A 26,880-nucleotide genomic window follows, 5' to 3' on the forward strand; every position below is an offset into this window, starting at 1 on the left:
AAAATATTTTTCTGAATAGTTATTTGGAGAAAACTTCATGTTCACTTAATTAAATAGACTTAGTACAAGCTGTCATTTTATTTGAATTTGTTAATATTTATGTTAATATTTAACTTTCTAAAGGACAATGTTAAAATGCATATTAGTTTTTGCTGTGGTAACAAAATCGATATCTAGAAACTGGAAAATTCACTAATGATAGTGTTGAATATGAGTGTGCTGACCTTTGTTTGTTCTGCTCATCCAGAGGTGATGAAGGCTTCCCAGCAGGCCATCGAGCGCGGAGTGAAAGACTTTCTCTTCATCGACTACAAACGGAGGAGTGGTCATTTTGATGTGACTACTGTTGCCTCCATCAAGGAGACCACAGACAAGGTTTGTCCACACCTCTGCTGACCGCATCTCAGTGCATTTTTTATGATGTTCATTTGAGATACTATGGCCCTTAATAATAAGCTAAAACCTGATAAATATCTTTTAATTCGATTAGTATCAAGAGCTAAGGCTCATGTTTGTTGATTGTGCTTGCAGGATTGCTGTCAGCAAGCTCTTGTTTCTCTGTTTGCAGTCGCTCATGCTGTATATGTGTAACATGACTCAGACCTGTTCTGTGCTGTGTCGTTCTCTCTCGTAGGACTGTCACTGTTTGCTTGACATTGCACCTCACGCTATCGAACGGCTTCACAGCGTTCACATTTACCCAATCGTCATTTTCATTCGCTACAAAAATGCAAAGCAGATAAAGTAAGTGTCCACATCTCTCTTCATAAGAGTTAGAGAGCCAGCTGAGCTCTTGGGTGTCCTTGTGGGACCCGTCCAAACACACACACACACACACACACACACACACACACACACACATACACTCTCTGTTTAAGGCCCTCCTGAAACATTTGTACGCCAAGAAGTTCCTGTGCGCTCCCTCAGGGTCCCGGAGACATTTGGGAAATGGAGAGCAGTTTTACTGTGTAGGCTGCGTTTGACTTGCTGTTAAATGCATGAATATCTTGGCTCACTTTTGCCGTAACGTTCCACAGATATAGGGCAAGATATACATAGGCAGCCGCTTCCCTCTTTTCTGTCTGTGTCTCTCTCCTTCACACTTGCTCAAGGTTGTCTGCTGAAGACCGCTTTGTGAGACCCCCTTCCCAGTTTATCAGGAAAATGTGAGGAAAATTAAAGCCGACTGTAGTCTGTTAATATGCATATCACGGGTTCACAGCATACTGTACTGACAGCTCTCAAGAGGTGCGAGACTTAAAAGGACAATAAATCCCAGCTTTATTCTCCTGACAGCACTGCATAACTGTGCCTTTAGGTCTCTTCAGCGCTTTTGTGTAGAGTTGTCAGAGCGCTAATGGTGCAAAGTCATCCCAACAGAGATTTTTAAATTGGTGATGTCCCAGAAGCATTAGAAAATCAAGCCTGCACTCGATCACTGTGGGGATTAATACAGGTCGTCTTTGACCTGCTGACTAGCACCTATTAATATAAAGGCAACCCGAGTTAATCAGTCCTGCTCTCATTAGCACTCAGGATCATGACATCACGTCATTTACGAAGACTTCATAGGCTCTTGCATTTCCTGGAATTCAGAAAGGCTGTCTATGAAAACTCACATACACATACAACACGGCTGGTTGGTATATTAAATATTCGTGATATGTTTGCCAGGATTCTGGACCAGTTTAAAATAAAGCAAGTATTAAATATTAACATGACTTTAATACAAAAAAAAAAAAATGTGTGTGTATATGTATGTGTGTATATATATATATATATATATATATATATATATATATATATATATATATATATATATGCATATATATATATATATATATATATATATATACAGTGCAGGTCAAAAGTTTGGAAATATTACTATTTTTAATGTTTTTGAAAGAAGTCTCTTCTGCTCATCAAGCCTGCATTTATTTGATCAACAATACAGAAAAAACAGTAATATTGTGAAATATTATTACAACTTAAAATAATAGTTTTCTATTTGAATATACTTTAAAAAAAAAATAATTTATTCCTGTGATGCAAAGCTGAATTTTCAGCATCATTACTCCAGCCTTCAGTGTCACACGTAACATCCAGTCTATCACATGATCATTTAGAAATCATTCTAATATTCTGATTTATTATGAGTGTTGGAAACAGTTCTGCTGTCTAATATATTTGATGAATAAAAGGTTAAAAAGAACTGCATTTATTCAAAAAAAAAAAAAAAAAAAAATTCTAATAATATATTTTCTTTACTATCACTTTTTATCAATTTAACACATCCTTGCTGATTATTGATTTTATTTAAAAAAAAAAGAAAGAAAATAAAATTACTGACCCCAAATTACTGACCAGTAGTGTATATTGTTATTACAAAATATTTATATTTTAAAAACATAGCTTCTTTTCTTTTTTTTTTTTTTTACTTTTTATTCATCAAAGTATCCTAAAAAAGTATCACATGTTCTGAAAAAATATTAAGCAGCAGAACTGTCTCCAGCTTTGATAATGAATCATCATATTAGAATGATTTCTAAAGGATCATGTGATAATGATCCTAAAAATTCAGCTTTGCATCACAGAAATAAATGATAATTTAAAGTGTAATACATTTAAAAACAATTATTTTAAATTGTAATAATATATCACAATATTACATTTTTTTTTCTGTATTTTTGATCAAATAAATGCAGGCTTGATGAGCAGAAGAAACTTCTTTCAAAAACCTTAAAAATAGTAATGTTTCCAAACTTTTGGTCTGTACTATATATATATATGTATATATATGTATATATATATATATATGTATACATATATGTGTATATATATATATATATATATAATATACATATATACATATATGTATATGTATATATATATATATATATATATATATATATATATATATATATATATATATATATATATATATATATATATATATATATATATATATACGTGTATATATATATATATACATATATACGTGTGTGTACATATATATATATATATATACATATACGTATATATATACATACATATACGTATATATGTGTATACATATACGTATATATGTATATGTATATAATATATTATATGTATGTATATATACATATGTGTGTATATGTATATATACATATGTGTGTATATGTATATATACATATGTGTGTATATATATATATATATATATATATATCTATATATATATATATATATATATATATATATATATGTGTGTATATATATATGTATATATACATACATACATACATACATACATACACATTTTTCCTATTAATTTTAATTTAATAGGTAAATAAGTAAATGTAATATAGGAAATCTAGTAAAAATGCATTATTATATTATATACATAATATATTCATACATTTTGAACTACACATGCTCATACAGACAGCACCTGTCCCAGGAGGGTGATTACATACTTTAGATACATATATATTTTTTTTACTTTTATTATTTTTTTTTTATATGTAATATAAAACATGTATTGGAAATTAAATGCAATATAGGAAATCTAGTGAAAAAAACAATATTATATATATATATATATATATATATATATATATATATATCTACCACTTTTTTACTATTTTATTTTATTTTATTTTGCATCCATTTTTTTTTTTTTTTTTTTTTGCCTATTTAACACACACTGACACAGACGACACCTGTCACAGCCAGGTGTTTACAGAGATGTTCAGTTGTTTTGCCCTGCAGGAATCTATTTCTCAAGGGAGTTACACACTTTTATTCAGTTTTAGTATTTTACAGCTGATGTCTTCATTTTACAAGCATTTTATTATTATGCACCTGTCCAAAATGTTGCTGCTTGAAACACGTTTGTCTCAAAAGAACAATGTCATTGTGCCAGTTTAATCTTGTAATGTCATTATGTGTGAAGTCTGAATGAATGTTTATGTTTCCATGTGTAGAGAGCAGAAGGATCCAGTTTATCTGCGGGATAAAGTCACTCAAAAACATTCCAAGGAGCAGTTTGAGATTGCACAGAAGATAGAGCAGGAATATAGCAAATTTTTCACAGGTTTGTTATTCTCATCTGCCTCTGTGTATGAAATGCCATTTGGGGACAGTGAGATTTTTTTTAAAGAAAGAATTAAATACTTTTATTCAGCAGCATGTATTAAATTGATCAGAAGAGTAAAGGCATTTATAATGTTACAAAAGATTTCTGTTTCAAATACATGCTGTTCTTTTGAACTTTCAATTCATGAAAACTTGACTCACTGTTTGATGTTTCTGTACAGGTATCGTTCAAGGAGGCACCTTCCCTTACATTTGCACTCAGATCGTGACTATTGTGGATCAGGAACAGAGCAAAGTTCTGTGGACGCCGCTGGGCTCCCCGTAGAGCTCAGAGACTTACAAATACTAGACTTTATACACAACACACGCAAAGGTACACTAACGTTATGAGTGCCACATTAAGATAGTGATTCTTTTTTTGTCTATTAATTTTTTATTACATTATTAATTGCAACTTTTATTTGTATATGTGTGTATGAGTGTCTATAGGAGTGTGTGTGTGTGTGTGTGTGTGTGTGTGTGTGTGTGTGTGTGTGTGTGTGTGTGTGTGTGTGTGTGTGTGTGTGTGTGTGTGTGCAGATGCAGGACGATAGCACTGAAGTATTTGTTCATTTCCTTTGGTCTTCCTGACGGACATGTAAAGTTTTAGCAATGCTGCATTTAAGACACTCGTTTACAGAGCTATCAGTCGGTGAATTGTTTTAACGTCTGCCTGAATGTGAAGTCCCTCAAACAAGCAGCCCTGCACCAAAACGGTATGCGTGACACCCTCCCACGTCTGACCCATCAGCTCAAGGACTGAATCCTCATCTCATGGTTTAAGAGTCGTTTGTGGCCAAGTTTGTTGTGTAGATGTCAGTGAGCGTTGCTTTGATTCGTACTGCTTATCTATAGAGCTGAGACAGATTCTACGGCCAAATGGAAGTGCCTTTGGAGATATACTGAGCGTATGACAATGGCATGAGGTGAAAGCCTGGTATTTAAACAGTAAAACTTCTCAGATTGCACTCCAGGGCTAGACAGACCACTGTGTACTATGAGATCTCGAAGCATTCTTATATTAGAGCTTATATTTAAAGAGAATATCCCATGTTACACTTGTACTCGTGCATACGAACTGAAGTACGGGCGCACATGTATGCGTATGTATGCAATTTCATCAAAATATATAGAAATATATTTACTGTATTTTTACTAGGCTATAGTCCTAGGGGAGTATCACATCTTAGCAAATATTAGCATGTTTGTGTGTGTGTTTGTGTGTGAGAGAGCGAATGCACGTTTCTGTTCGTGTATGTTTGTCAGTCACTTTTATTTGTACCACACTAAAAAAAAAAAAAAAAAAAACATCACGAAAGAAAAGTTGCAGGGTAAACCTGAAATGGTTTTCTTAAAACTGTTTAAATGCTAGTGGTGTTTCATTGCTATTTAATTTTTTATTTTATTATTATTATTCAAGAGGCATGTCTCATGCAGACCAGTAGCCCCATTAATGTGCCAAAAACATGTCATTTTCTTTCATTTTTCTGTTTTGCACTTCCAATGTTCTGAACCCTAAACAAATGACTGTTTGTAGGTTTCCAGTAGAATGGAAATAGGTACTATAATTTTTATTGTAAAATAATATTCATGTGTATCATTCCTGCTCCATACATTTCATTAACTGCCTTTTTTTTAAAAGAAAAGAGAAACACTGCATAAAAAGGGATTTCTTATTACATTTTTTTTCACAGCAAGATATCAGTCCACTGGGTTGAAATTAGACATTTTGTTAAAGTGAATCTAACGCCTAACTATTATTCTGAATAGCTAACGTGAGGGATTCATCACCACCGAGTATTTAGAACGATTAAATCACAGGTACTTTTTCCATTGGGTCTTCTTTTATTCTAAAAGAATGTGATTTGTATGAAAACATCATTAATGCAAGAATAAAACTCATTTTCTGTATCTCACAATGTCATTAAATGAATCCCGATGGTGTGTGTTTGATTGATGGGTGCATTCATTGTGCTGCGGGCGGATCTCTATCATGTTAAGGGTGTCATACAGCTGCTTCCGCAGCACTGGTTGCATCTACGGCAGATTGACATGTGCTGTAATTGAGTGTGGAGCTGTCCTATTTGTTGCTCCTCCTTGAAGCTGATGCACTGCATCTAACCATGGGGAAGATACGGTGTTAATTTCTGGAACTAAGGTGAGCTCTTGAACAATAGCTGCGTCTGAACGGCTGTCAGCTGCTGTTTGGGGAGGATGGGGCTGTTAAACCTGATTTTGTATGACGTGATGTGACTTTCTTATTTTTGCAAAAGATTATTGTCAAAGAAAGTTGCTTAATCAGACTGTCAGCTGACGGAGTAGAACACTACAGCACGGTGTCATTTGAACTTGCCTTGATGGCACTAAAAAAGGACTGGTGAGGGTTATGTAGCTTTCAATGCGTGTTTCTGATTTATTCGTTATGCTAGTATAGATCGAGATGTAAAGATAGATAGTGTAGATATACAGAGAGATGTAGCTATAGACAGATGGATGCATGTAGATAAAGCTACAAACTTGATTCACATTTTAAGTAAATGAATGTTCTATGAACAAACATCTATTCATGAAATTAATATGAACCTAATTTAATGAATGCTGTAATATAGTTGTTAATTTTTAGTTTACCTAATGCATTAACTAATAATGACAAACTGTTCCACGGGGGGAAAGTGTTACGAGTGTGCAAATAACAATTTTCCTTTTTTTAGTGAACTATTATTTTTACCTAATTAAATCATTTGAGCTCAACTGTCCATTTTCAGCATTCAGTGTTCCACAACTTCACATTTCTATTGTCTCTCATTAACTTGCATATTTTGCAGCGTGCTTCCAGTTGGCATTCAGTGTTCCACAACTTCACATTTCTATTGTCTCTCATTAACTTGCATATTTGCAGCGAAGGCTGCCACTTGCACATTAATCAGACAAGCTTCAAAAGACAGAGAGGTCACTGGCTGTACGACAGCACTCTTTCTTAGTGAGGGGTTAGTGTGGTGTAGCACTGGAGATGCCCTCGGCCATGCCAGCGCTGATTAGCACAGTTCAGTCTGGAGAAGTCAAGCTCCTCCCCCAAGCGCATCCTTATTTGGCTTGTGCTGATTTTCTGTCCTGAGCTCCCTCTCCGAACAGTTCTCGGCCACGGGAAGCCCTAAGAATGCCTTTGCGCTGCTCTTAGGCTTCAACCTGAAAACAACACGTCCTTCAAGTCCCCTTCCTCTTCTTTTAGAAAGGGTTGAGTCTCCTGCTGGGGTATCTGTTTCAAGACAGCTGCTGACAGCACTTCTGAACTTGAGAACCAGTACTAGAACCTCAGTGGTCAAACATGAAAAACACAACATTTTTGTGCCTTGGCATAATAAAAGTATATTCTCTTCCTGCATTGAAATAAAATTCCTGTGGATGACTGTGGCTTTGCATCTGTCAGCTATGCTGTTGTTTGACGCGGCTCTTGCAGGAACCAGTTCTTTAGCCGTCTAAGCTGACAGCTGGGCACGTTTTCCAGGAAGATGACCAGTCGTGGATCCTATTGCCCTCCATAAATAACACCACTGAATCCGGGTCTGAAAGATCCAGACCATACCAATTGGTTGTCTACTAGGACAGACAGCTTCGATGAGAAGGAAAACCACTAAAAGACCCCCCACACAATGCAGGAATATAACACTCTAGTTACTGAAGAGAAGGATGGAATAAACTGAGAGAAAATAAACAATTTAAATATTTTTTGTTTTTTTATGGTTGTTGTTTTAATTTCTGTCATGTCTATTTGGAAACACTAAGGGTCTGTCAAACTGGAGCTATTGAGAAACCCTTTCCATGTTGCTCTAGATGCAAATGTCAAATCACCAAGCTCAGTGTTTTTGCACTTCTGCTGTTGTCCAGTAGGAGGAGAAGTAACAGACAGTGTCTGAAAATTAATTTGCTGCTCAATGACTGCATTGTGAAAGCAAAATTGAAATCTGAGTTAAAAAATGCACCTCTGTTTATGTGGTAATATATATAATTAAATAGGAAGTTTTATTCTATACATTATTCTACACTTACCCTTGCAGTTACTCGCATTTGGGAAATACTATTCAAAATAGTATATCACTGAAAGAAATCACTCATTTAGAAGACAGGAACTGTAGAGATCACTGCAGTTGGTGACTGAATACAACATGACTGCCTCTAGAGCTGCTTTATTTGTCCTCATTTATGACTGTTGGCAGCTGGAAGATAAACTCTATAACATTTCCATGCTTACATTATCCACTGACACAATGATGTCTTGGTTAAGACAAATGAATGCCTCATCATTTATTGGAAAACACTTCATTATATGTCTGAACCAATACTCACTACAGAAAAGTCATGGTATTTAACACACAAATCTGAAAGGCCAAAAACTGCAAAAGATGAAACTGAACCAAAAACAATTTTATACATTTAAATGGTAAATTTATATACGTGTACAGAGATAACTAAGCAAAACCATTATTAAATAAATAAATAGTGCATAATAAATGAATAAATAAAAGACATTGGGATATTTTAGAGTGACATGATCTGTTAGACTAGCTGACAACCATCTACAAAGATTCTGTTTCAGCTGCTATTTTGGTTAAGTAATAGCATCTCTCAGACAGTAAATCATAACCATAAAAATCATAGACATCAGTAAATCTCTTTTACACCTCATTCGGGTTTATCTATGTTTATATTTTGAAAATGACTTGTTTAAGGTCTCATTTCACAGCCTGTCAATTACAGGCACAATGTAGTTTGTCATCTGTCTTATAAGCAACCACATTAATAATAATAATACTAATAAAAACCCAAATTTAATTTGTTATATTTCATCATCAATATTTACAATAAAATTTGGCAAGCTATCTTAACACAACTCAACAGGTTCCTAATGGCTTATCACTTATGTTTGACCTTTGGGGAAGCAGCTTAGACCTCAGTGGTGAAACCACGACCAAATTACTGAGACAAATACAGGATAAACATGTCATGTGGTGCTTCATTACACATCAACACCTGAAAGCACAGGACACACTGGGCCTTTGACCTTATAGGATTTTCATCTCTTTACAAAGACCAAATCCATGCACTAAATGTCCATGTATGCTGCTATACAAATTGTGCATTTCAAATAAAGTGAGATAAATTCATTTACATTTTAGGTTTTTGGTTTTTTTTTTTTTTAGCCCTCTGGCGGTTGAAGCATAAAACGGCATGTAAGTCACCGTGACATTCGCTCTGTCCAGATGATCTCCTGTAAACATGTGATCATCTTATCAGAGCGAATGTCACTAATGATGACATTTAACATTTTCAATCTACAGCCACGAATGGATTGCACACGCACAACTTTTTACTTTACTTATGGACATGACATAAACACGCACCGACAAATCACAGAAGTAAGCAATTTCCCGGGAAATCCGTCCCGTCAGTTCTTAAATATAAGCTTGCCCTAGTAACAAGTGTGCGTTCCAAACGGGACATATCACCCTCCGAAGGGCACTTCGGAGTGAAAACAATCATGGCCGCCATATTGAAGGGTCGTTCCAAACCGAAGTGGTCAAAACTGGCCACTTCAAAGGGCCCTTCGGAATGAAAGACTTCGAAGGATACAACTGATGGACCCTTCGGGATCCCATGATCATTTGCGCAGATTCTTTGCATGATGATGGTGCATCGGTGTGGGCACCGAGCGGCAACCTTCCGGTCTCTCTTGTGAAGCCAACAAGGAAGTGACTAAAAGGAAGTCAGTCCCTAGACTCCCCATGTTAAAACTTTACAGCAACAAGGAAAAAATGGTGGTTTACAGCCCTTCATGACTGGTGAAATTATAATCCGGTCAGTCCCTAGACTCCCCATGTTAAAACTTTACAGCAGAAAAAAATGTGTTTACAGCCTGGTAAATTATAATGCTGTCACCACAACAGCGCTAGGTGGGCGTGGTTTCAGCAACCAGCTCCTGCCTCTTTGCCCATTTTTGATTATCCGCGCGGTGAAGCGCTGCCAAGATGACGACGATGATCATATCGGAGTAAAGAGGGTAGGGGAACGTTATAATAACATTCTGGGAACCAAAAACTAACGTTAGGGGAACGTTATAATAATGTCATGGGAACGTTAGATTAACGTTAGAACAATGTTCTGGGAACCAAAAACTAACGTTCTGGGAACGTTATGGGAACCAAAAACTAATGTTCTGGGAACCAAAAATTGTTAGCTGGGGTAGAACTTTTCATTACCTGATGGGACACACTTATAGTGTTGTAAAAATGCAAGACATTTTAGGATGTTATGTTGTTGTTATAATGTGGGTTTTTTTTTAGTTTTTTTTTATTATAGTTCAGTAGTCCCTATAACATGGCATAATTTTAATTTGTGGTTATTATAATTAATTGTTTTTGAGCCAATAAAACATAAAACACTGTTTTTTTACCAAATTATATGTAATATCTAATTATTATATTCATATTCAACTTGGATAAGGTTTCCGTGACCTCTCGCGAGATCTCGGCAAAAAATCACACGATTTATTTCCACAACATGATGCATGATAGGATACACTACACTAAGCTTAGAATACCGCTCCGGAGTTTGTTTGACATCCCTTGAGGGTTAACAGGTGAATTAATGGGTCGATTTGTCTGAAGGTAATTTACATGATTTTATTTAATTAATGTTTACAGAACTGTTGCAAATTAAGAGTGCTATGTGAAATAGTATACAGCCCTGCTAAAATTCTTTACAACAGATTAGAAATTAAAATATATATATATAATATCGCTATATATATATATATATATATATATATATATATATATATATACAGGGCAGGTCAAAGTTTGATTACTATTTTTAATGTTTTTGAAAGAAGTCTCTTCTGCTCATCAATGCATTTATTTGATCCAAACAGAAAAACAGTAATTTGTAAAATATTACTACAACTGTTGAATATACTTTAAAAAAAATAATTTATTACCCTGTGATGGAAAGCTGATATTTTCAGCATCACTCCACAGTGTCACATGTAACATCCAGTCTAATGAGAAATCCTTCTAATATTCTGATTTTATTATGAGGGTTGGAAACGTTTCTGCTGTCTAATATATTTGAGGAATAAAAGGTTAAAAAGAACTGCATTTATTCAAAAAAAAAAAAATCTAATAATATATATTCTAATAATATATTTTCTTTACTATCACTCATTTTAGCAATTTAAACACATCCTTGCTGTAAAAGAATTGATTTTATTTAAAAAAAAAAAGAAAGAAAAAAAAAATTACTGACCCCAAATTACTGACCATATATATTGGTTATATTACAAAATATTTATATTTTAAAAAACATAGCTTCTTTTTTTTATTTTATTTTTTTACTTTTTATTCATCAAAGTATCCTAAAAAAGTATCACATTCTGAAAAAAAATATAAGCAGCATACTGTCTCCAACTTTGATAATGAATCATATATATATATTTCTAAAGGTCATGTGATAATGATCCTAAAAATTCACTTTGCATCACAGACATAAATGATATTTTAAAGTATACATTAATTATAAACATATTATTTAAATGTAATAATATACCACAACATTGCATTTTTTTTTCTGTATATTTTGATCAAATAAATGCAGGCTTATGAGCAGAAGAAACTTCTTTCAAAAACATATATAGTAATGTTTATACTTTTTGACCTGTATGTATATATATATATATATATATATATATATATATATATATATATATATATATATATATATGGATATCAATTATATATATCTTTAATAGTCTCTTAAATCAAGAATGGGAAAAGTATGTCTATGGCAAAATATTATGTATTGTATATTATGTTTCGAAAGGCCATAAACAGAGTGAAATGGAAGATTTTCGTCAATGGCCTATGCAAAGGGCTTAACTAATTTTGTATTGTAAATATTATTCATCTATTATTCAAATATTACCCCCCCCCCATCGACCACCTTTATTATAAGGTTTGGCTCCGCCCTCCTACCTGTGAATCTCCCAGCGGTCTGTGGAGCAGCGCTGACTGGAGCAGCTGAGGAAAGTGAACGGGGACAGCGACATGTCATTGAGAGCGGCATAATCGCCGAAACGCCGATATTTGAACGACTTCTTGCACCGAGCCTCGCAAGACTACAAAGAGCGGCTTGGTTCACAGCTGAATAGCTTTGGAGACATTGATTAAGTTGGCGTTTATGAGAGAAATATCGATTAGACACCGCTGAGGCGACCCTGTCACTGGATGGACGACAGAGAGCTTGTTCGTACACAAGCCGCCTGAAGAGACAGCCGTTTCTCTCACGAACCCCCCTGCGTTCTGACTGATAACAACATAGACCACACGAATATTGGTTTTAGACTCCATTTTATTTTGAAGACATGGAAAAAGACGAGGAAAACCCTTCAAAATGAAAACGTGAAGTCGTCATTAATGCGGATTTAAATGTGTCGCGCGAGGGTAACTTAACGGACGCGCGTTTCCTCCTCACGCTCTCCAAGCTGCTGCATTTCTCGCTCAAAAATATTGTTCCCACTGAGCGGACGTGGATAGGAAAATAGAGAAGAAAGAAGAGGGATATTTGAAGCAATATGGCTGATGGCTGGGGTTGGGGGCGCAGGCAGGAGCTCTCCAAAGCTTCATCTCAATGCTAGCTGTGGCAGATGGCAACGGATCCTATGGCAGCAGCCCTAGAATGACTAATAATATCAATTTTAATAAAAACACGGACTCTTCTGTCTCTATATCGAAGATGGACCTGATCATCCCGTTCTCACCAGAAGTACCCTGTGATAACAATGGTCAGCGCATGTGGTGGGCTTTCCTCGCCTCGTCCATGGTGACGTTCTTCGGGGGTCTCTTCATCATCCTCCTGTGGAGGACCCTTAAGTACCTGTGGACGGTCTGCTGTCATTGCAACATCAAAAACAAGGTAATGCAAGCCATTTTCCCTCTCCACGAAAAGCCCCATTAGCTGGAATTAAATGGTCGTGTTATATTTGTGCATTGGTAGTATCCTAATAACTAAATGGCTTCTGGATGGGAGTGATTGGCATTGATAGAAGTGATTCATTGTGAGTAATACACTGGATCTGCATGACAGTATTGCAGCAAGCACTCAGTCTGAATAAACCACTCACGATGCACACAGACCAAAATATGTCAGTATTTGCACATTTAAAGAAAATGGAATTAAGAGATTCATATATAGTGTCAACAAATGAAAACATTTCATATAGCTAGGCCTCATATTTGAATGAACAAATAACAGTATTTAGATCTTTTTTGTTTTCTCCTTGTCAGTGGTTTGTTGGTGGATGAAAATGGTTGATAAGTGCCAGTTGGAAAAACAATAAATAAGAGAATACACAAGATTTGAATCAGGAATAAGAGATTTATGTGTACGCAATCAGTAACCCCGTAATCCATTTAAACTGTTACTAGATTCCACCTTGTAAACAAGGCATTGAGACACAAGGTGACTGCAAAATGAAGTTATATTAGATGGCTTTTATTCATTCACTGGCTTGTCTTGAAAGTCATAAAGGAACTTGTATGCATTGAACGTGATATTTGTTACTTTGGGTAGTGGTTTGTTAATGGGTTAATTTGTTTATCTGAAGTATATTGGCTATCAGACTTTTAAAAACACATAATATATTATTCATTATGTGCAATAAAATTAAAAGCAATCCAGCACATTAATATAGAGAATGGTCAAGTAGAGACGGAGATTATCTTTAACTAACAGTCATCATCAGCTACAAACACATTTTAGTGTTTGTTTTTCATAGGAGACCAGTCCAGACCTGTTGCTTGCAAATGTATGAAATATAGGATCCTATTCTTCACATCCATTCAATTTGATAGTAATGTGATGGCTTCCATTAGGCACTCAAAATGGACTCGGTGAGACACAGTGTGCTAATGCACCAAAAGTGTGGCTTATCTTCCACGTATCCATCATCTTTGACGGATTGGCTGCAATCCAGTGTAAATGGAAAAGTGTTATTCACTTCTCTAGAGACTCAGTGAAAAAGGACCGAAGCTTTATTTTGGCTGCTTCATGTGGGATTGGAGGAGACAATATCCAATGAGTTATAATTAACCACATGAGGACTGGATTCAAACAGCCAATAGACTTTAATCCCTATTAGTATCTACTGACTAAGATATCTGTCTGGGAATTACTTAAAAGACAAATTAGATGGTTTGTCTTCCTGCTAGTTTGTCAACAACCTTGGCTGTGGGGTGTTTGCGCATTTAAATGGTTGATATGAGTGAAATATGTGTTCCTTCTTGTTCGAATGAGACTGTGTTGAACTTGTTATTTATTTAAATAAGAAGGGTTAATGACGTCAGTGAAGTCACCAGTGTTCATTACCATTTAATTAAGTACATGTACAAGCATTCCAGCAAAGCAGAGTCTGTCTGAAACCGACACTGTAGTTCAGTCTCTTCAGATGGAAGTTGTTAAAACACAATCAGGCCTGTGTTTATATCACCTGCTGTTGGAAAGCCTTGATTAAGACTTGTTGTCTTCTCTGGGATATGATGTATAAGTAAGACCCGACTATTTTGCATCGTCAGTGTTTCCCTACCAGTGGCTGTTGACAACCCATTGTTGGGCCAATGGGAATGAGTATGTTGTTCCAAGTGATATCTCACCATATCCCGTTTCCAAGAAGAAATGAAAATGGCGCTGTGGATAATTGTGTGCACTTGATGTGTTTCCTAGTGGAAGGAGACTCTGAAGGGGTGACTTTGTGGATGGGTATTGACACTCTGTTGCACTGGGAACATGCTTGTTAGGAGCATTAAGAGACTGAAACATTATCCCCCGTGCAGCTGACTGCGGACGGCAGGTCTTCCAGGCATGGTGTCAGTAATGGGACGCGCAGCAGAGGCCAGCCATGTTGAGCAAGTGGTTGAGACTGAGAGTATGCCATTATATCAGTCATATAGATTGCACCGTACAGGTGTGATGCACCTGAAAAAAAAAACACCCCACATCATCTTAGAGTTGTTCATCTGCGCATCCCTGATTCTGTATTAGACTTTGTGGATTGGTTATTTGATGAGTCTTTCCATTGTTCGCTAGGTGATAAGTGCCCCTTAGGTGTGGTTGCGACACGGAAGGAATGATGACTTAATGTGAACTCTCTCTCTGTCCTCTGTGGCACCTTGCCTGAGGCTCCAGCTAAAACACATGTTCTTTAGCGTACAACACCTATTGAGTCTCATAGGGAACCATTTCTGTCCTTTTTAAGGGGGCAAACAGAATAGAGAGTGTTTTAGTTTTTTTTTTTTTCATTTTATTTTTATTGGTAGCGGTAGCAACACCACTGGCAGTAACAAACACTCTTGTCATCTGTTTAGTTGAACCAAGGATGTTTGTTGGTGCTTTAAAGTCAAGTTGGAATGATCATATTTACAAGTGCATATGAACGCCACCATCAAGTTGTATTTACGATTGGAAGAAGTGTGCTTTCTTTAAGCTAACACTCTAAAAGCCTGGACACACCAAGCTGACTTCAAAGAACTAGCGGTGACCAAAGCTGACTGTGTTGTCACCTCGCGTCGGCAGCGTCTGGACCAAAAAGCTGCGCTTGAACACACCGCTCAGACTACAGCTGAGTGAAAACTAACATGTGCATTCTGTGCCTACATGAGAGGAATTAGCTTTCTATATCAGCAGCTATTAATATATTCATCATTCAAAATAAGAAACCGATACAAGGATATATCAAATATAGGGATGTAAATTTTCAGTCATTTCCATGATCAATCATCGTTTGAATTAACAATCAATTAATCGATTAATTGTTAACCTTAATGCTGCAAAATGCATCTATTTCAGCAGCACGCATTCTACTAGTATGACATGATGTGCAAAATCCACTCAAAAAAAAAAAACTTTCTTACTAGATTTAAAGGGGTTGTAGTCTGAATAAAATGCTAGTAGCAGGATTATAAAATGAATAGATGTGATTTAAGATCATTTGATAAAATGAAGAGAGCGCCATATGTTTGAGATCATTTTACTTTGTTGAATGTTTTCTATCCGGCACGGAGACCGCTGAACGCACCTCTTAAATAGTTTTGTGGTGCTCGTTGTTGTATTTTAAAACACAACTGCAATGTTTTCAACTGACATTATGGCATTTAAAATAAAATCATCCCAAGCATAGACGTAACTGTGGCGCGTGTGGCTGTGCTGTGTAGTCAGAGAACCACTTCCATCGGCGCTGCTGCAGCAAAACACACTGCTCAAATTAAACATTTTTATCTGAGTATTATGACCAGTACTTAATTTGATCCTGCTGGATCCTGTTATTGAAAATGTCAGATTTTGAATTTTTGTGTTCCGGTAGGCCTATTTGTTTAAAAAAATCCTGCATCTACACTGCATTAGATTGTGACAGTGCATGTGTGCGTGCATACAAGGACGAGAGAGCGTGGGTTTGGCTAGATGAATTTGGAGGTTATTGCTCATGTCTCATTTGGCACAAATCCAAGTTTTTCCATATTCAAAATGTATTTGAATGTCAAACTATTATGAATGATGTAAACTAGGCTTGTACTTTACACGCATTCGCATATAGATGGAAAAGATCGTCCTCTTCACATGAGAAATAACGTCCTTGGCATGGCAACAGAGTGGACAGGTATACTGCGGTCTATTTAAACTGACCAGTTAAACAGACCTTTTAACTGTTTGGTTGACTGAATTACTAGAATACGTGCGCGAGAGACAAAAAAAAAAAAAAAAAAAGATATAATCCGCAAAAGTGTTTACTTTCATTTGTGCACACACACAATAAAATCAGAAGATTTGTGCTCTTGTAAAATAAAGCAAACAAACAGAATGCGCATTGTCACCCTTTTTTTTTTTTTACACTAACCAATGGAGCGCCGTCACACTTCTGTTTTAAATTCATTACATTAATTATTTAAGTCAGATATATTTTGCTTTGAGCGCCGTCACACTTCTGTTTTAAATTCATTACATTAATATATATATAAAATATCTATATATATCTATTATATATATATATATATTTTATGTTAGGCCTATTACTTAAATAGTTATTTTTATACATACTTTAGGCTATAAATTTTCCCTTAAAGCATCCCATTTTGTCCCAGGGCTTGAGAACCTGTGCCCTAGGCTAGTTAGGTCCATGCAGAAACTTGTGAACGATGCTCGGCATCACTGTTTAGTGACATCATTGAATGCTCCGGGAAAACATATTGTCAGTGTCGGTCACAGCACCATTTAATTGCTGTTTTAAATCCCGCATTTAGTTATTTACATATTATAAGATATGATTATGACAAGTGTGGAATAAAAGCTTTGTTTATTAGAGTAATAATTGGTTAGCTGGAAAATGTTACATCGGGACCATGCTTTTGGATGCGTTCCAGCCCATAGAATACATTAACGCGGCTTTGTTCTGGTTTGCCAGTTGGTCACGAATTTCTACAAATTCAGTAATATTTAGGCATTGTTTCTTTTCCTAAATCCTCACCGTCTAACCCTATAATTTTGCAGGTTTATTTTATTTTCTTTCACTTTTAATCACTGTTTCCGTATCTCTTATTGTGGTAAACATGGGAAGGGAAATTAAAGATTTCATGAATTAAGAATTCGTTCGATTTATTAATTTGTTCCCTTATTTCAGTTAAATCATGGGTTATTCGTAGGTTAAGTTGGTTAAGTCGTAGGAATGAATTTGATAGTTGATAGCCTTTCTGTCCTGTGTCCCGCAGCCCTGCAAAGCACACGATATGAAACAATTATCTGGCGAAATATCTTAGTTACTACATTTCTATTGCTTTCCATGTTGAAGAACTTTGTGTTGTTTCTATTTTAATGTACTTTTAAAATTTAAATCACATTAAAAGCTTAATTTGTACATTATGAATGAATGTTGATGTGTTTATATACCATCACTGTCATTCACAGCTGTTCGTGTTTTGCGCATGAACCGCACGCAGCCCAAAATCAAACAGGTTAATCGACCATGATAGCTTTAATCGATTGCATCTCTTATCGACAATTTATCGATCATCGATTAATCTTTGACATCCCTAATCAAATATAAACAAAGCAGCGCTTTCTTACCATTTTGAATATCAGATATGTTGATTACTTTATTCATTTTAAGCGGCTCATTTTCTTTTGAAAATATTTACATATTGGAATGCTTGGGTAAGATCATGTAACATTAGAACTTCTGTCTGTGTCACCTTCATTTACATGCTCACTTTCATTACTTTCGCGTTAATTCTTGGGCACTGATTTATTCGCAAAACTGAACATCCAATCAGAGTTCTCACTCTCGCCGATGGCCCTGACGCAGGTTCAACATGTTAAATTGGGCAAACTGCCACCAACATGAGCCCGACTACAGAAAACATGTGGAACACACCTAACAAACTAGCCTGACAGACACTTGCCGACGGACGACCGTCGGCTTGGTGTGTCCCGGGGTTAAAGGGATATGCTTTTTCTACCTGTATTTAACTTTGATTTGAAATAAAACAGCGCATCCTTGTGGTGCAGATGACACAGAAGAGCATATGCAGCATACTGTGATATGGAGAGACACAGAGGAGACCGTTGACAAAGGAATTATCAAATACAGTTGTTATTTTTGTTTTCTTCGCTTACAAAAAGTGTTCCCGTTGCTTCATATAACCCAGATTGCACGTCTGATGGCAGATGGAGTATTCTGACAACGACTTTCATGCCTTTTATGGACCTTGACACTGTTATTTACTTGGCAGTCTATGGGACAGTCTCATGCCTCCAGGTTTTCATCCAAAATATCTTAAATTGTGTTCCGAAGATGAACTGAGCTTTTACGGGTTTGGAACAACATGGGGGTAAGTGATTAATGACAAAATTTTTATTTTGGGGTGGAGTATCACTTTAAGTTGGGGGTATAGCGATTCAACAACCATGGCAGAAGCAAATTGTTATTGACCATAATAAGGTATAATTGTTCAAGTTGACCATACACTGTCAAAAACTGATTGTAGTAGTTTCAAAAATAAAAAAGATGGTAATAATGCTAGGGTAAAAACCTGTTAAATGGTTCACAGTACACTGCCTTGCTACATGTGGTAAAGAACTGTAATAAATCTAGTGGGACATTTCATGTAATCTTACAGCAAAATACTGTTGAAGTGCCCCTATTATGCCATTTTTAAGGTTCCTTATATTGTTTTGAGTGTCTCCTACAGTAGGTTTACATGCATGCAAGGTCAGTCAAAACTTTCGTTTTCTCAAAATATGCATTTAATATCACCTAATTTTCCAGTTATTCTCAAATGATTAGTTCTACGTGTTTGAGGGCGGGTCAAATTGTTCACGGCCGGCCAACATAGAATGTAGGTGGGCATTATGCAAATGTGTTACCCCTTGACGCGTAGTCATGTTACAATCTTTGCCTAAGGGCACTCAGTTTGGCGTAACTTTTTTTTTTTTTTTGTTTGAGGTGTGAATAATCACTTTGGAGCAACGGGAAAATTTGTAAAACTGATTGGCTGATCACACAAACATGCACAGTCCTGCCAGTGCATGAGCTGTGATGTCAAACGGAGGAATCAAGGGAAAAATTAGGTTATAAATGAGGTTTCCAGAACACATCAGAGTACACGGCTATTTTACATTGAATTCTCTTTGTACACATAATGCCGTAACTATGACATCTGTCAGCAGAGGCTAACTGCCCCTAGCAACACATAAATGCTTACAAACATACTTACCTTTAAAGAGTTTGCTCATTTTAATAAGGCAGACACCTAGCCACATTAAATGCATGCTTTTTTTGTGACCCAAATTTCTATTTACATTTTGCCCAAGGTTGCAGATACAGTACTAAAGCAGAGTTTGATATAAGGGTTTTTCCTGGCTCAAAATGAGGCCGAGGTGGTATCATCCTGATCAAGTGCACACAATGTACCCACCCTTCAACTGCCTGAAACAATCACTTTTTACATGCAACCTATAATAATTATATGATTGAAAAAAATTACAATTATAAAGTTACATTTTACAAAAACAAACCTGTTGAACATGAAGTTAAATAAAACATACCAGCTAAAAGGGGCCCTTTTGTAGTATAGGTGAACATATAACATTAGGTTGTTAAACATTTAATGAAATTGAAAATCTTTATCCACTTCTTATAGTCTCCTGATTCACATTGCATTGATCCAATATACATTTATTCACTTAAAGTGTCTTTCTAGAAAACAAAATATTTTCTTACAACATTTTCTTACAAGAAATGCAATTGCAGCAGGGTAACATGTGCACTAGAGCTAACATTAGCACCAAGCTAAGACTTTATAAAATTAATAGTAAGCTTTTACTCATCTCACTTCAAACCAGCGTTGAGTGTTTGTAATAACTTATTTGTAGTTTTTTATACTAAGGTACCAGCTTGGCATTTCTCAAGTAAACATTCTTTATTGTCCAAATCTCATTAAAATAACATACAAACCATATACTATTGTAATTGTGTGTTAAATATAGGGCCCTATGAAATATGTTTTATTTTTTTCCAAATTCTGTTCTAATTTTGAATCCCTTTTAATGGTTAAATTACATTTTATTAATTAAAAAGCAGGTCTAATTAATTAAAATCATGGAACTTCTACAATGTCACATCAGTTTACTAAAAAATTGACAAAAATTACATGTTTAGGGCCCTATGAAATTTTCTTTCACCATATGTTTTATTGTTACCAAATTCTGTGTTGTAGCATGTCTAATTATTTGAATGCATAAAAACAACTTAATTTATTCACATTTAATAATTTTAGTAGTAGTAGTATGTACATTCTACTGAACTAAAGTATTTCTGCTTCAATGTATTCAAGTTAAACCGGACATTTATTTTAATAGGTTGCCCTGAACCTTTATATTTCTGTGTGCATATCATATAATGCTAGTTTTACTAAGATGAAATGGTAATATGGTTGCCCTGAGATGTTGTTTGTGTACTCTCATTTAGTGAGAGACAGATGCTAATATCACTGCGAGCATGCGTGTGCTTTGTGTATTTCCGTCTCATCATCAGAATTTCCGTCCTCATTTAGTGAGAATAAATGTGATAAAATTTGGTTGAGGCGGTTTGGTTGTGGTTGCCATTTCTATGCAGGAAAAACCCTGAATATTGATTTAGATTCCATGTTTATTTAATATAGTTTTGTATTTCTGCTCTAAAATGCTTAATTTATTTCCCTGTCTTGTTTTACTGGCAAATAACATGAAGGTGTTTACCAAAAGCTATTGCTCCTTGAAATGAGCCTTTGCTTTTCGATCCAGTGATTTAGTCCAAGTGCTGCATGACTACCATTTTCCATTTAAAGCTCAAGACGCTCTCTGTCCCACTGGAGGGTTACGTCTCAAATGAGGCACGTGTTTTGTATGCATGTGTTATGAGACTACAATACAAAGATATTTTTATGGGCCTTGGGCTGAACTTTTTATTTTCATTAAAGCACTCAGAATTACTGAGATGCCTAGTAAGTGAGTTTTTTGTGCGCCTGTGTATCCCCTCGTGCTTGGCAACGTGCCACCTGCCTTTGGGCTAACAGGCGAACAGCACACACCCAAAGATCAGCTGTCCCTCTCACTAACACTCTCACACAATGTACCCTGTGAGTCTCTTCTCCATACATGTGTCTGTAGCGCCATTGTGAGATAAACATCAAATAATTTTCATTGTCACTTTGTGTTTTGAATATGCAGATGAGTGCAGTGGAAGAGCATGCGGTGAAAGACAAAGGACACTTTGGTGTAACACTTAAGCAGTAATTCTGCTTTTAATGAAGCTGTTTTCGAGTATAATTTTTTCCCCTCTGGCTTATTTTTTAAAGCCTTGAAACAAAGTCCTTCTTGTGACCGCTCAATAAGAATGATGTGAAACTGATTTGCTATTGATCACAACAAACAGTTTGTCTTTGCACACCTTTTGAATTGATATTTGGAAATGTTTTAAAATCATGTATCTCCTTAGCATGTCACGTTGGCAGTTGTTGTCAATGTGACAAATGAGTATGTATATTAAAACTGGGCAAGAGGCTTCTCATATTATCGTGGTGAGGTATAAAAATATAAAAACATGTCAGATTTGTTGCTGCAGCCACTAGGATGGATCATGGTTGAATTGAGCGATAATGATGTATGAAGAAATTGAAAATGACAGTTGTATAGGGCAGTAAGGCCTCGGAGAGTTGTTTTTGTATACACTTAAATACTTTTTCTGAGAGTCAATTATTTTCTGTTAAACATGTCCACTTATTAAAGGACTTACAATTTGATCCCCTGATATGTGTTATTCTCACATAGTGCTTTAATAATAACCTCAGGCCAAGTTTATTGTTACAATGATTGGCTACACCGAAATTACAGATCAGTTAATCTGTATGCAAAGTTGTTGTGTCATTGCTGGAAACAGGAATGATTTAGTATATGTGTGCTAGGCCTCTGAGTTCCATCTAGCATGCCGGTCATAGAGGCCTGACATTACTGTCATGTGTTGTTGATATTGGTCTGGCATAAGCATGCACTACAAACACAGGGCAAAGACTGACCAGTTTCCACTGCTGTGGTCAAGACATTTCAGTCAGTCCAAGTAAAACACTAAGGATTTACTCACTTTTACAGGGACTGAGACTTTGCCAGGTACAGCTAATGTATTAATGCAATGGTTTTCAATCCTGGTCCTGGGGACCCACCACTCATTTTGTATGTCTCTCTTATCTGGCACACTCAGTTCAGTTTATGGAGTTCTCTCCTAATGAGCTGATCATCTGAATCAGATGTGTTAAATAAGGGAGACATGCAAAATGTGCAGAGCAGTGGGTCCCCAGGTCCTGAATTGAAAACACTGTATTAATGAATTAACTAAATGTTGTATTAATAAATACATTAATATATTAAGACCAAAGGTGTTGTTTTGGATTGAAAAGTAGGACCCCAAACAAGTTTAATTTAATACAGTGGGATCAAAATGAAAAAAAAAATATATATATTTTTTATTACAAAGTAGTTTTTGTGTGTGTGTCCCATTTATATGTTTTGTTCAAAGGTCAAGGTCACAGTTTTGAACTAGAAATAGTACAAAATCATAAACATTTCAGCTTCATTTTATGTCTTATTTTTTCTGTTTTGAAGGTTTCACAATGAACTTCATATTTACCTTAAAAAAAAAAAAAAAATTGAAGCCCATATTTTCAATGTGGTCTCAGACGTTTGGCCCCCACTGTATTAGTTGTAAGATTGTAAGGGTTTAGTTGCACTAGGAAAGGTTTGCCTGAGTCAGGAGAGACATTCCTCACTAGTGGCGACACCAGATCTCACTGGTTGTTCAAAACCGTTAGCACATGGGAAAAGATAGCAGGATGGCCATTGCTGGAGCTCACAGAGGAAGCCGCTGCTGGCTGGTTCAGCTGCTGTTGTCTTTAAAGAGCCTTGTGTGCGTGTAATCTGTCTGCAGTCAGAGCCACCATGTGCTCTCATCTCCACTAACCCCTGGCTAATATTAACTAGACCACAATCAGATGAAACACAGTTTGCCTTCATATTGTTATTTTGAGTTTAGTGGAAGGTGGCTGTATGAAAGCTGGTTAAGGGTTACAATTAATGACCGTCATTAATAGCGATTCTTCAATGTGTAGTGAGAGTGAGCATGTGTTTATTTTTTTTTGTTACGCTTTTATTAATATTGAATTTAATTTAATTTTGTGTATTTATTTTTAGCTTTTATGTGTTGCGGGTTATAGTGCATTCAGGCTTTCGATTGCTAACTATATTCTCTACCACTTGAGCTACAGGAACACCATTACTGGTCCTTATGAAATAATCACAAGGCCTCCATCCTAATTCTTGTTGTGTTTTGCCTGAGAAGAAGCTCATTTGAGAGTATTGTCTACTTTTGGTAACACTTTCCTCTCAAAAGTCTTTGGCACTTCATTGTTGCGAGATGAAAATTGATGCATTAGTGAAAGTGACGTGACATACAGCCAAGTATGGTGACCCATACTCAGAATTCGTGCTATGCATTTAACCCATCCAAAGTGCACACACACAGCAGTGAACACACACCCGGAGCAGTGGGCAGCCATTTATGTTGTGGCCCCCGGGGAGCAGTTAGGGGTTCGGTGCCTTGCTCAAGGGCACCTAAGTCATGGTATTGCCGGCCCGAGACTCGAACCCATAATCTTAGGGTTAGGAGTCAAACTCTCTAACTCTCTACGACTTCCCCACTGACATTACTGATGGAGCAGTCCAAGCCCTTCATTTAGAGAGTTATTTGGACGCATGTCCAAACGGACCCTGCGACCAGCCCTTGAGCTCTGATTCACCCACATCTCAATGAGCTTAACCTTTAAGTCAAGTCACCTTTATTTATATAGTGCTTTTAACAATACAGATTGTGTCAAAGCACTTTACAGTATTAAACAGGAAAACAGTGTCAATAATGCAAAATGACAATAGTAAACACTCAATTTTCAGTTAAATGCAGTTCATCATTGAATTCAGTGATGTCATTATCCACCTCAGTTCAGTTTAAATAGTATCTGTGGATTCAAGTTGACGATATCGCTGGATATTAAGTGTTCCCAACTAAACAAACCAGAGGCGACAGTGGCAGGGAACCTAAACTCCATCGGTGACAGAATGGAGAAATTTTTTTTTGAGAGAAACCAGGCTCAGTTGGGGGCCCAGTTCTCCTCTGGCCAGACGAAACCAGCCGTTCAATTCCAGGCTGCAGCAAAGTCACATTGTGCAGAGGACTCATCTGGTTCCTGTGGTCTTGTCCCAGTGGCCAACTAGGAGACAAGTTCTTCACTGGGGATCTGTCTCTGGGGCTCATCTAGTTGTCCTGGCCTCCACTGACATTCAGGGCTGTCGAGGTCATCTCCAGGTGCTGATCCACCATTTGGGCTGGATACGTACTGGATCCGGGTGACTGCAGTGACCATCTGACCTGGATACAGACCGGATCTTGTGACTAAGGTGACCTTGGAATAAGAAAGAAACAGACTAATATTAGCGTAGATGCCATTCTTCTAATGATGTAGCAAGTACATTGTGTGTTATTGGAAGTGTTCCCAGTTCGGGTTGTCCTAATTAATGCAGCCTAAAAATCCTTTAACATATTTGAATATTAGAAATGTGTTAGTGTGTTATGTGTAAGCCAGGTTAAAGAGATGGGTCATTAACATCATAATTGGTGCTTTGATTGGAAGCAGTGATGCAGTGTGCAGGGGAGAGGAGATGTGAAGGGTAGAGGACGTTCCTGTGACCTTCAGGGATGTGGGCTGTGCTGCCGAAGCCTTGCGCTGCTCTGTGATTTGGCTCCATCTCTCCCGTGTGCTCGCAAGCTAATAACTGGTTGTGCTTCTGATGGCAGGCAGCAATTTTAATAACATGCTTGGCTCTTAGCATGCACTACAGCGCATTGGTGTGATGAGGTGGAATGCTTTTGATGTGCCTGCAAAGGTTATTCCACAAATGCCAGGCTGGTTTAATTGAAGAAATGTTACAAAAGTATCTCTTCTCAGCTCGCTATACTGTTGAAAGCTAATGCAGGGCTTTTTTAATTGAAGAAATGTTACAAAAGTATCTCCCACCTCCTGAACCCCCACCCTTTTCGGTGCGATGAAAGCTTTTTAAATGAATCCACATTTTTTTTCTCTTTACTATTAGGAAGTATAAAGGCCCCTTTTAAAGACTCTAGGGTGTTTCATTTGTTTAAAAAGTAATAGTGAAAGGAATAGGGCTTCTGTAAAGTGAGACGAGTGTTTGTAAAATAAGCTGTCATGCGCTCTGGACATGACATGGCATGTTGATATCATGTAGCCTACATATGTTGTACACACTGAAACATAAGTTCATTGTTGTAGGTCTTGGTGAAGGAAATGACTAATACCCTTGTAGTTTTATTTGAACTGATGTTGGCTATGTTTCTGTCCGTCTTGTCTCATCACATCAGCTTTTTAATGTATCTTGTAAAAGTAAAACTGCTATACATAATGTAACTGTACTTCTTCTTAGGGCTGTGAAATATTGAAGAAAAATGCGATATGCGATACCTTGTTAATACGATATTCGATAAGCAATATGATATTGACTGTGTAAGATCAATAATTATATTTTAAAATATTTAAAAATGGAAAGTATTTAACTATATTTATAAATATATTTTTCACATTCTATCACTACAACTTCTGAAAGTGTCCAGCAGTGTTTTAGCATTACATAAAAAGTAATGTCACAATTCAGAAATTGTAATTTTAACATCAATGTGAACAAACAAACAAAAAAAATTAAAGTACACTTTATGTACTTCTTTATATACCACAGCAAAAACGATAGCCTAAGAAAATTCACAATTAAAGGCAAGTGAACAGTCAATAAAAAAAGAAAGAAAAAGGAAAAAAGAACAAATGCACAAATTACAAGCATAGATTAAATAAACAGTAGTATTCATGTACAGAAATGTAAGTGTTAAACAACACTGCATAGTGTTCACTGTATGAATTAAATTTAGATTCATCTTTGTTTTGTTGTTTGATTAACATTAGTGACACATTCAGCATAGTGGTGGGCGATATGAGCTAAAATTCATATCACGATATTTACACTGTCCAGGCGATATCGATATTTTATTGTGATATAAGAAAAAAATGACAGTAAAAAATA

The 26,880-nt window shown here is 36.2% G+C and overlaps 2 protein-coding genes across 27 annotated transcripts in view; both read left to right on the forward strand.

The window, feature by feature from the left end:
* LOC109068374 (disks large homolog 5-like) overlaps positions 1-5,749 on the forward strand; it is a 49,296-nt gene extending 43,547 nt beyond the window's left edge. For 3 of the 4 annotated variants that reach the window (XM_042768605.1, XM_042768608.1, XM_042768606.1), the window contains exons 30-33: positions 248-375; positions 635-744; positions 3,966-4,075; positions 4,299-5,749. In XM_042768605.1, coding sequence (XP_042624539.1) covers positions 248-375; positions 635-744; positions 3,966-4,075; positions 4,299-4,402 — 452 coding nt within the window. In that variant the 3' untranslated portion in view covers positions 4,403-5,749. The remainder of the gene's footprint in view (positions 1-247; positions 376-634; positions 745-3,965; positions 4,076-4,298) is intronic. The other variant, XR_006161473.1, reaches the window with a different exon arrangement.
* A 6,384-nt stretch (positions 5,750-12,133) lies between these two features.
* Positions 12,134-26,880, forward strand: part of kcnma1a (potassium large conductance calcium-activated channel, subfamily M, alpha member 1a) — a 217,547-nt gene continuing 202,800 nt past the window's right edge. For 12 of the 23 annotated variants that reach the window (XM_042768627.1, XM_042768622.1, XM_042768629.1 and 9 more), the window contains exon 1: positions 12,135-13,080. In XM_042768627.1, coding sequence (XP_042624561.1) covers positions 12,796-13,080 — 285 coding nt within the window. In that variant the 5' untranslated portion in view covers positions 12,135-12,795. Of the gene's footprint in view, positions 13,081-26,880 lie in introns of all 23 variants that reach the window. The other 11 variants (XM_042768609.1, XM_042768615.1, XM_042768613.1 and 8 more) reach the window with 1 other exon arrangement.

This window comes from Cyprinus carpio, chromosome A13 (genome assembly GCF_018340385.1).
Source record: "Cyprinus carpio isolate SPL01 chromosome A13, ASM1834038v1, whole genome shotgun sequence".
Classification (NCBI taxonomy): domain Eukaryota; kingdom Metazoa; phylum Chordata; class Actinopteri; order Cypriniformes; family Cyprinidae; genus Cyprinus; species Cyprinus carpio.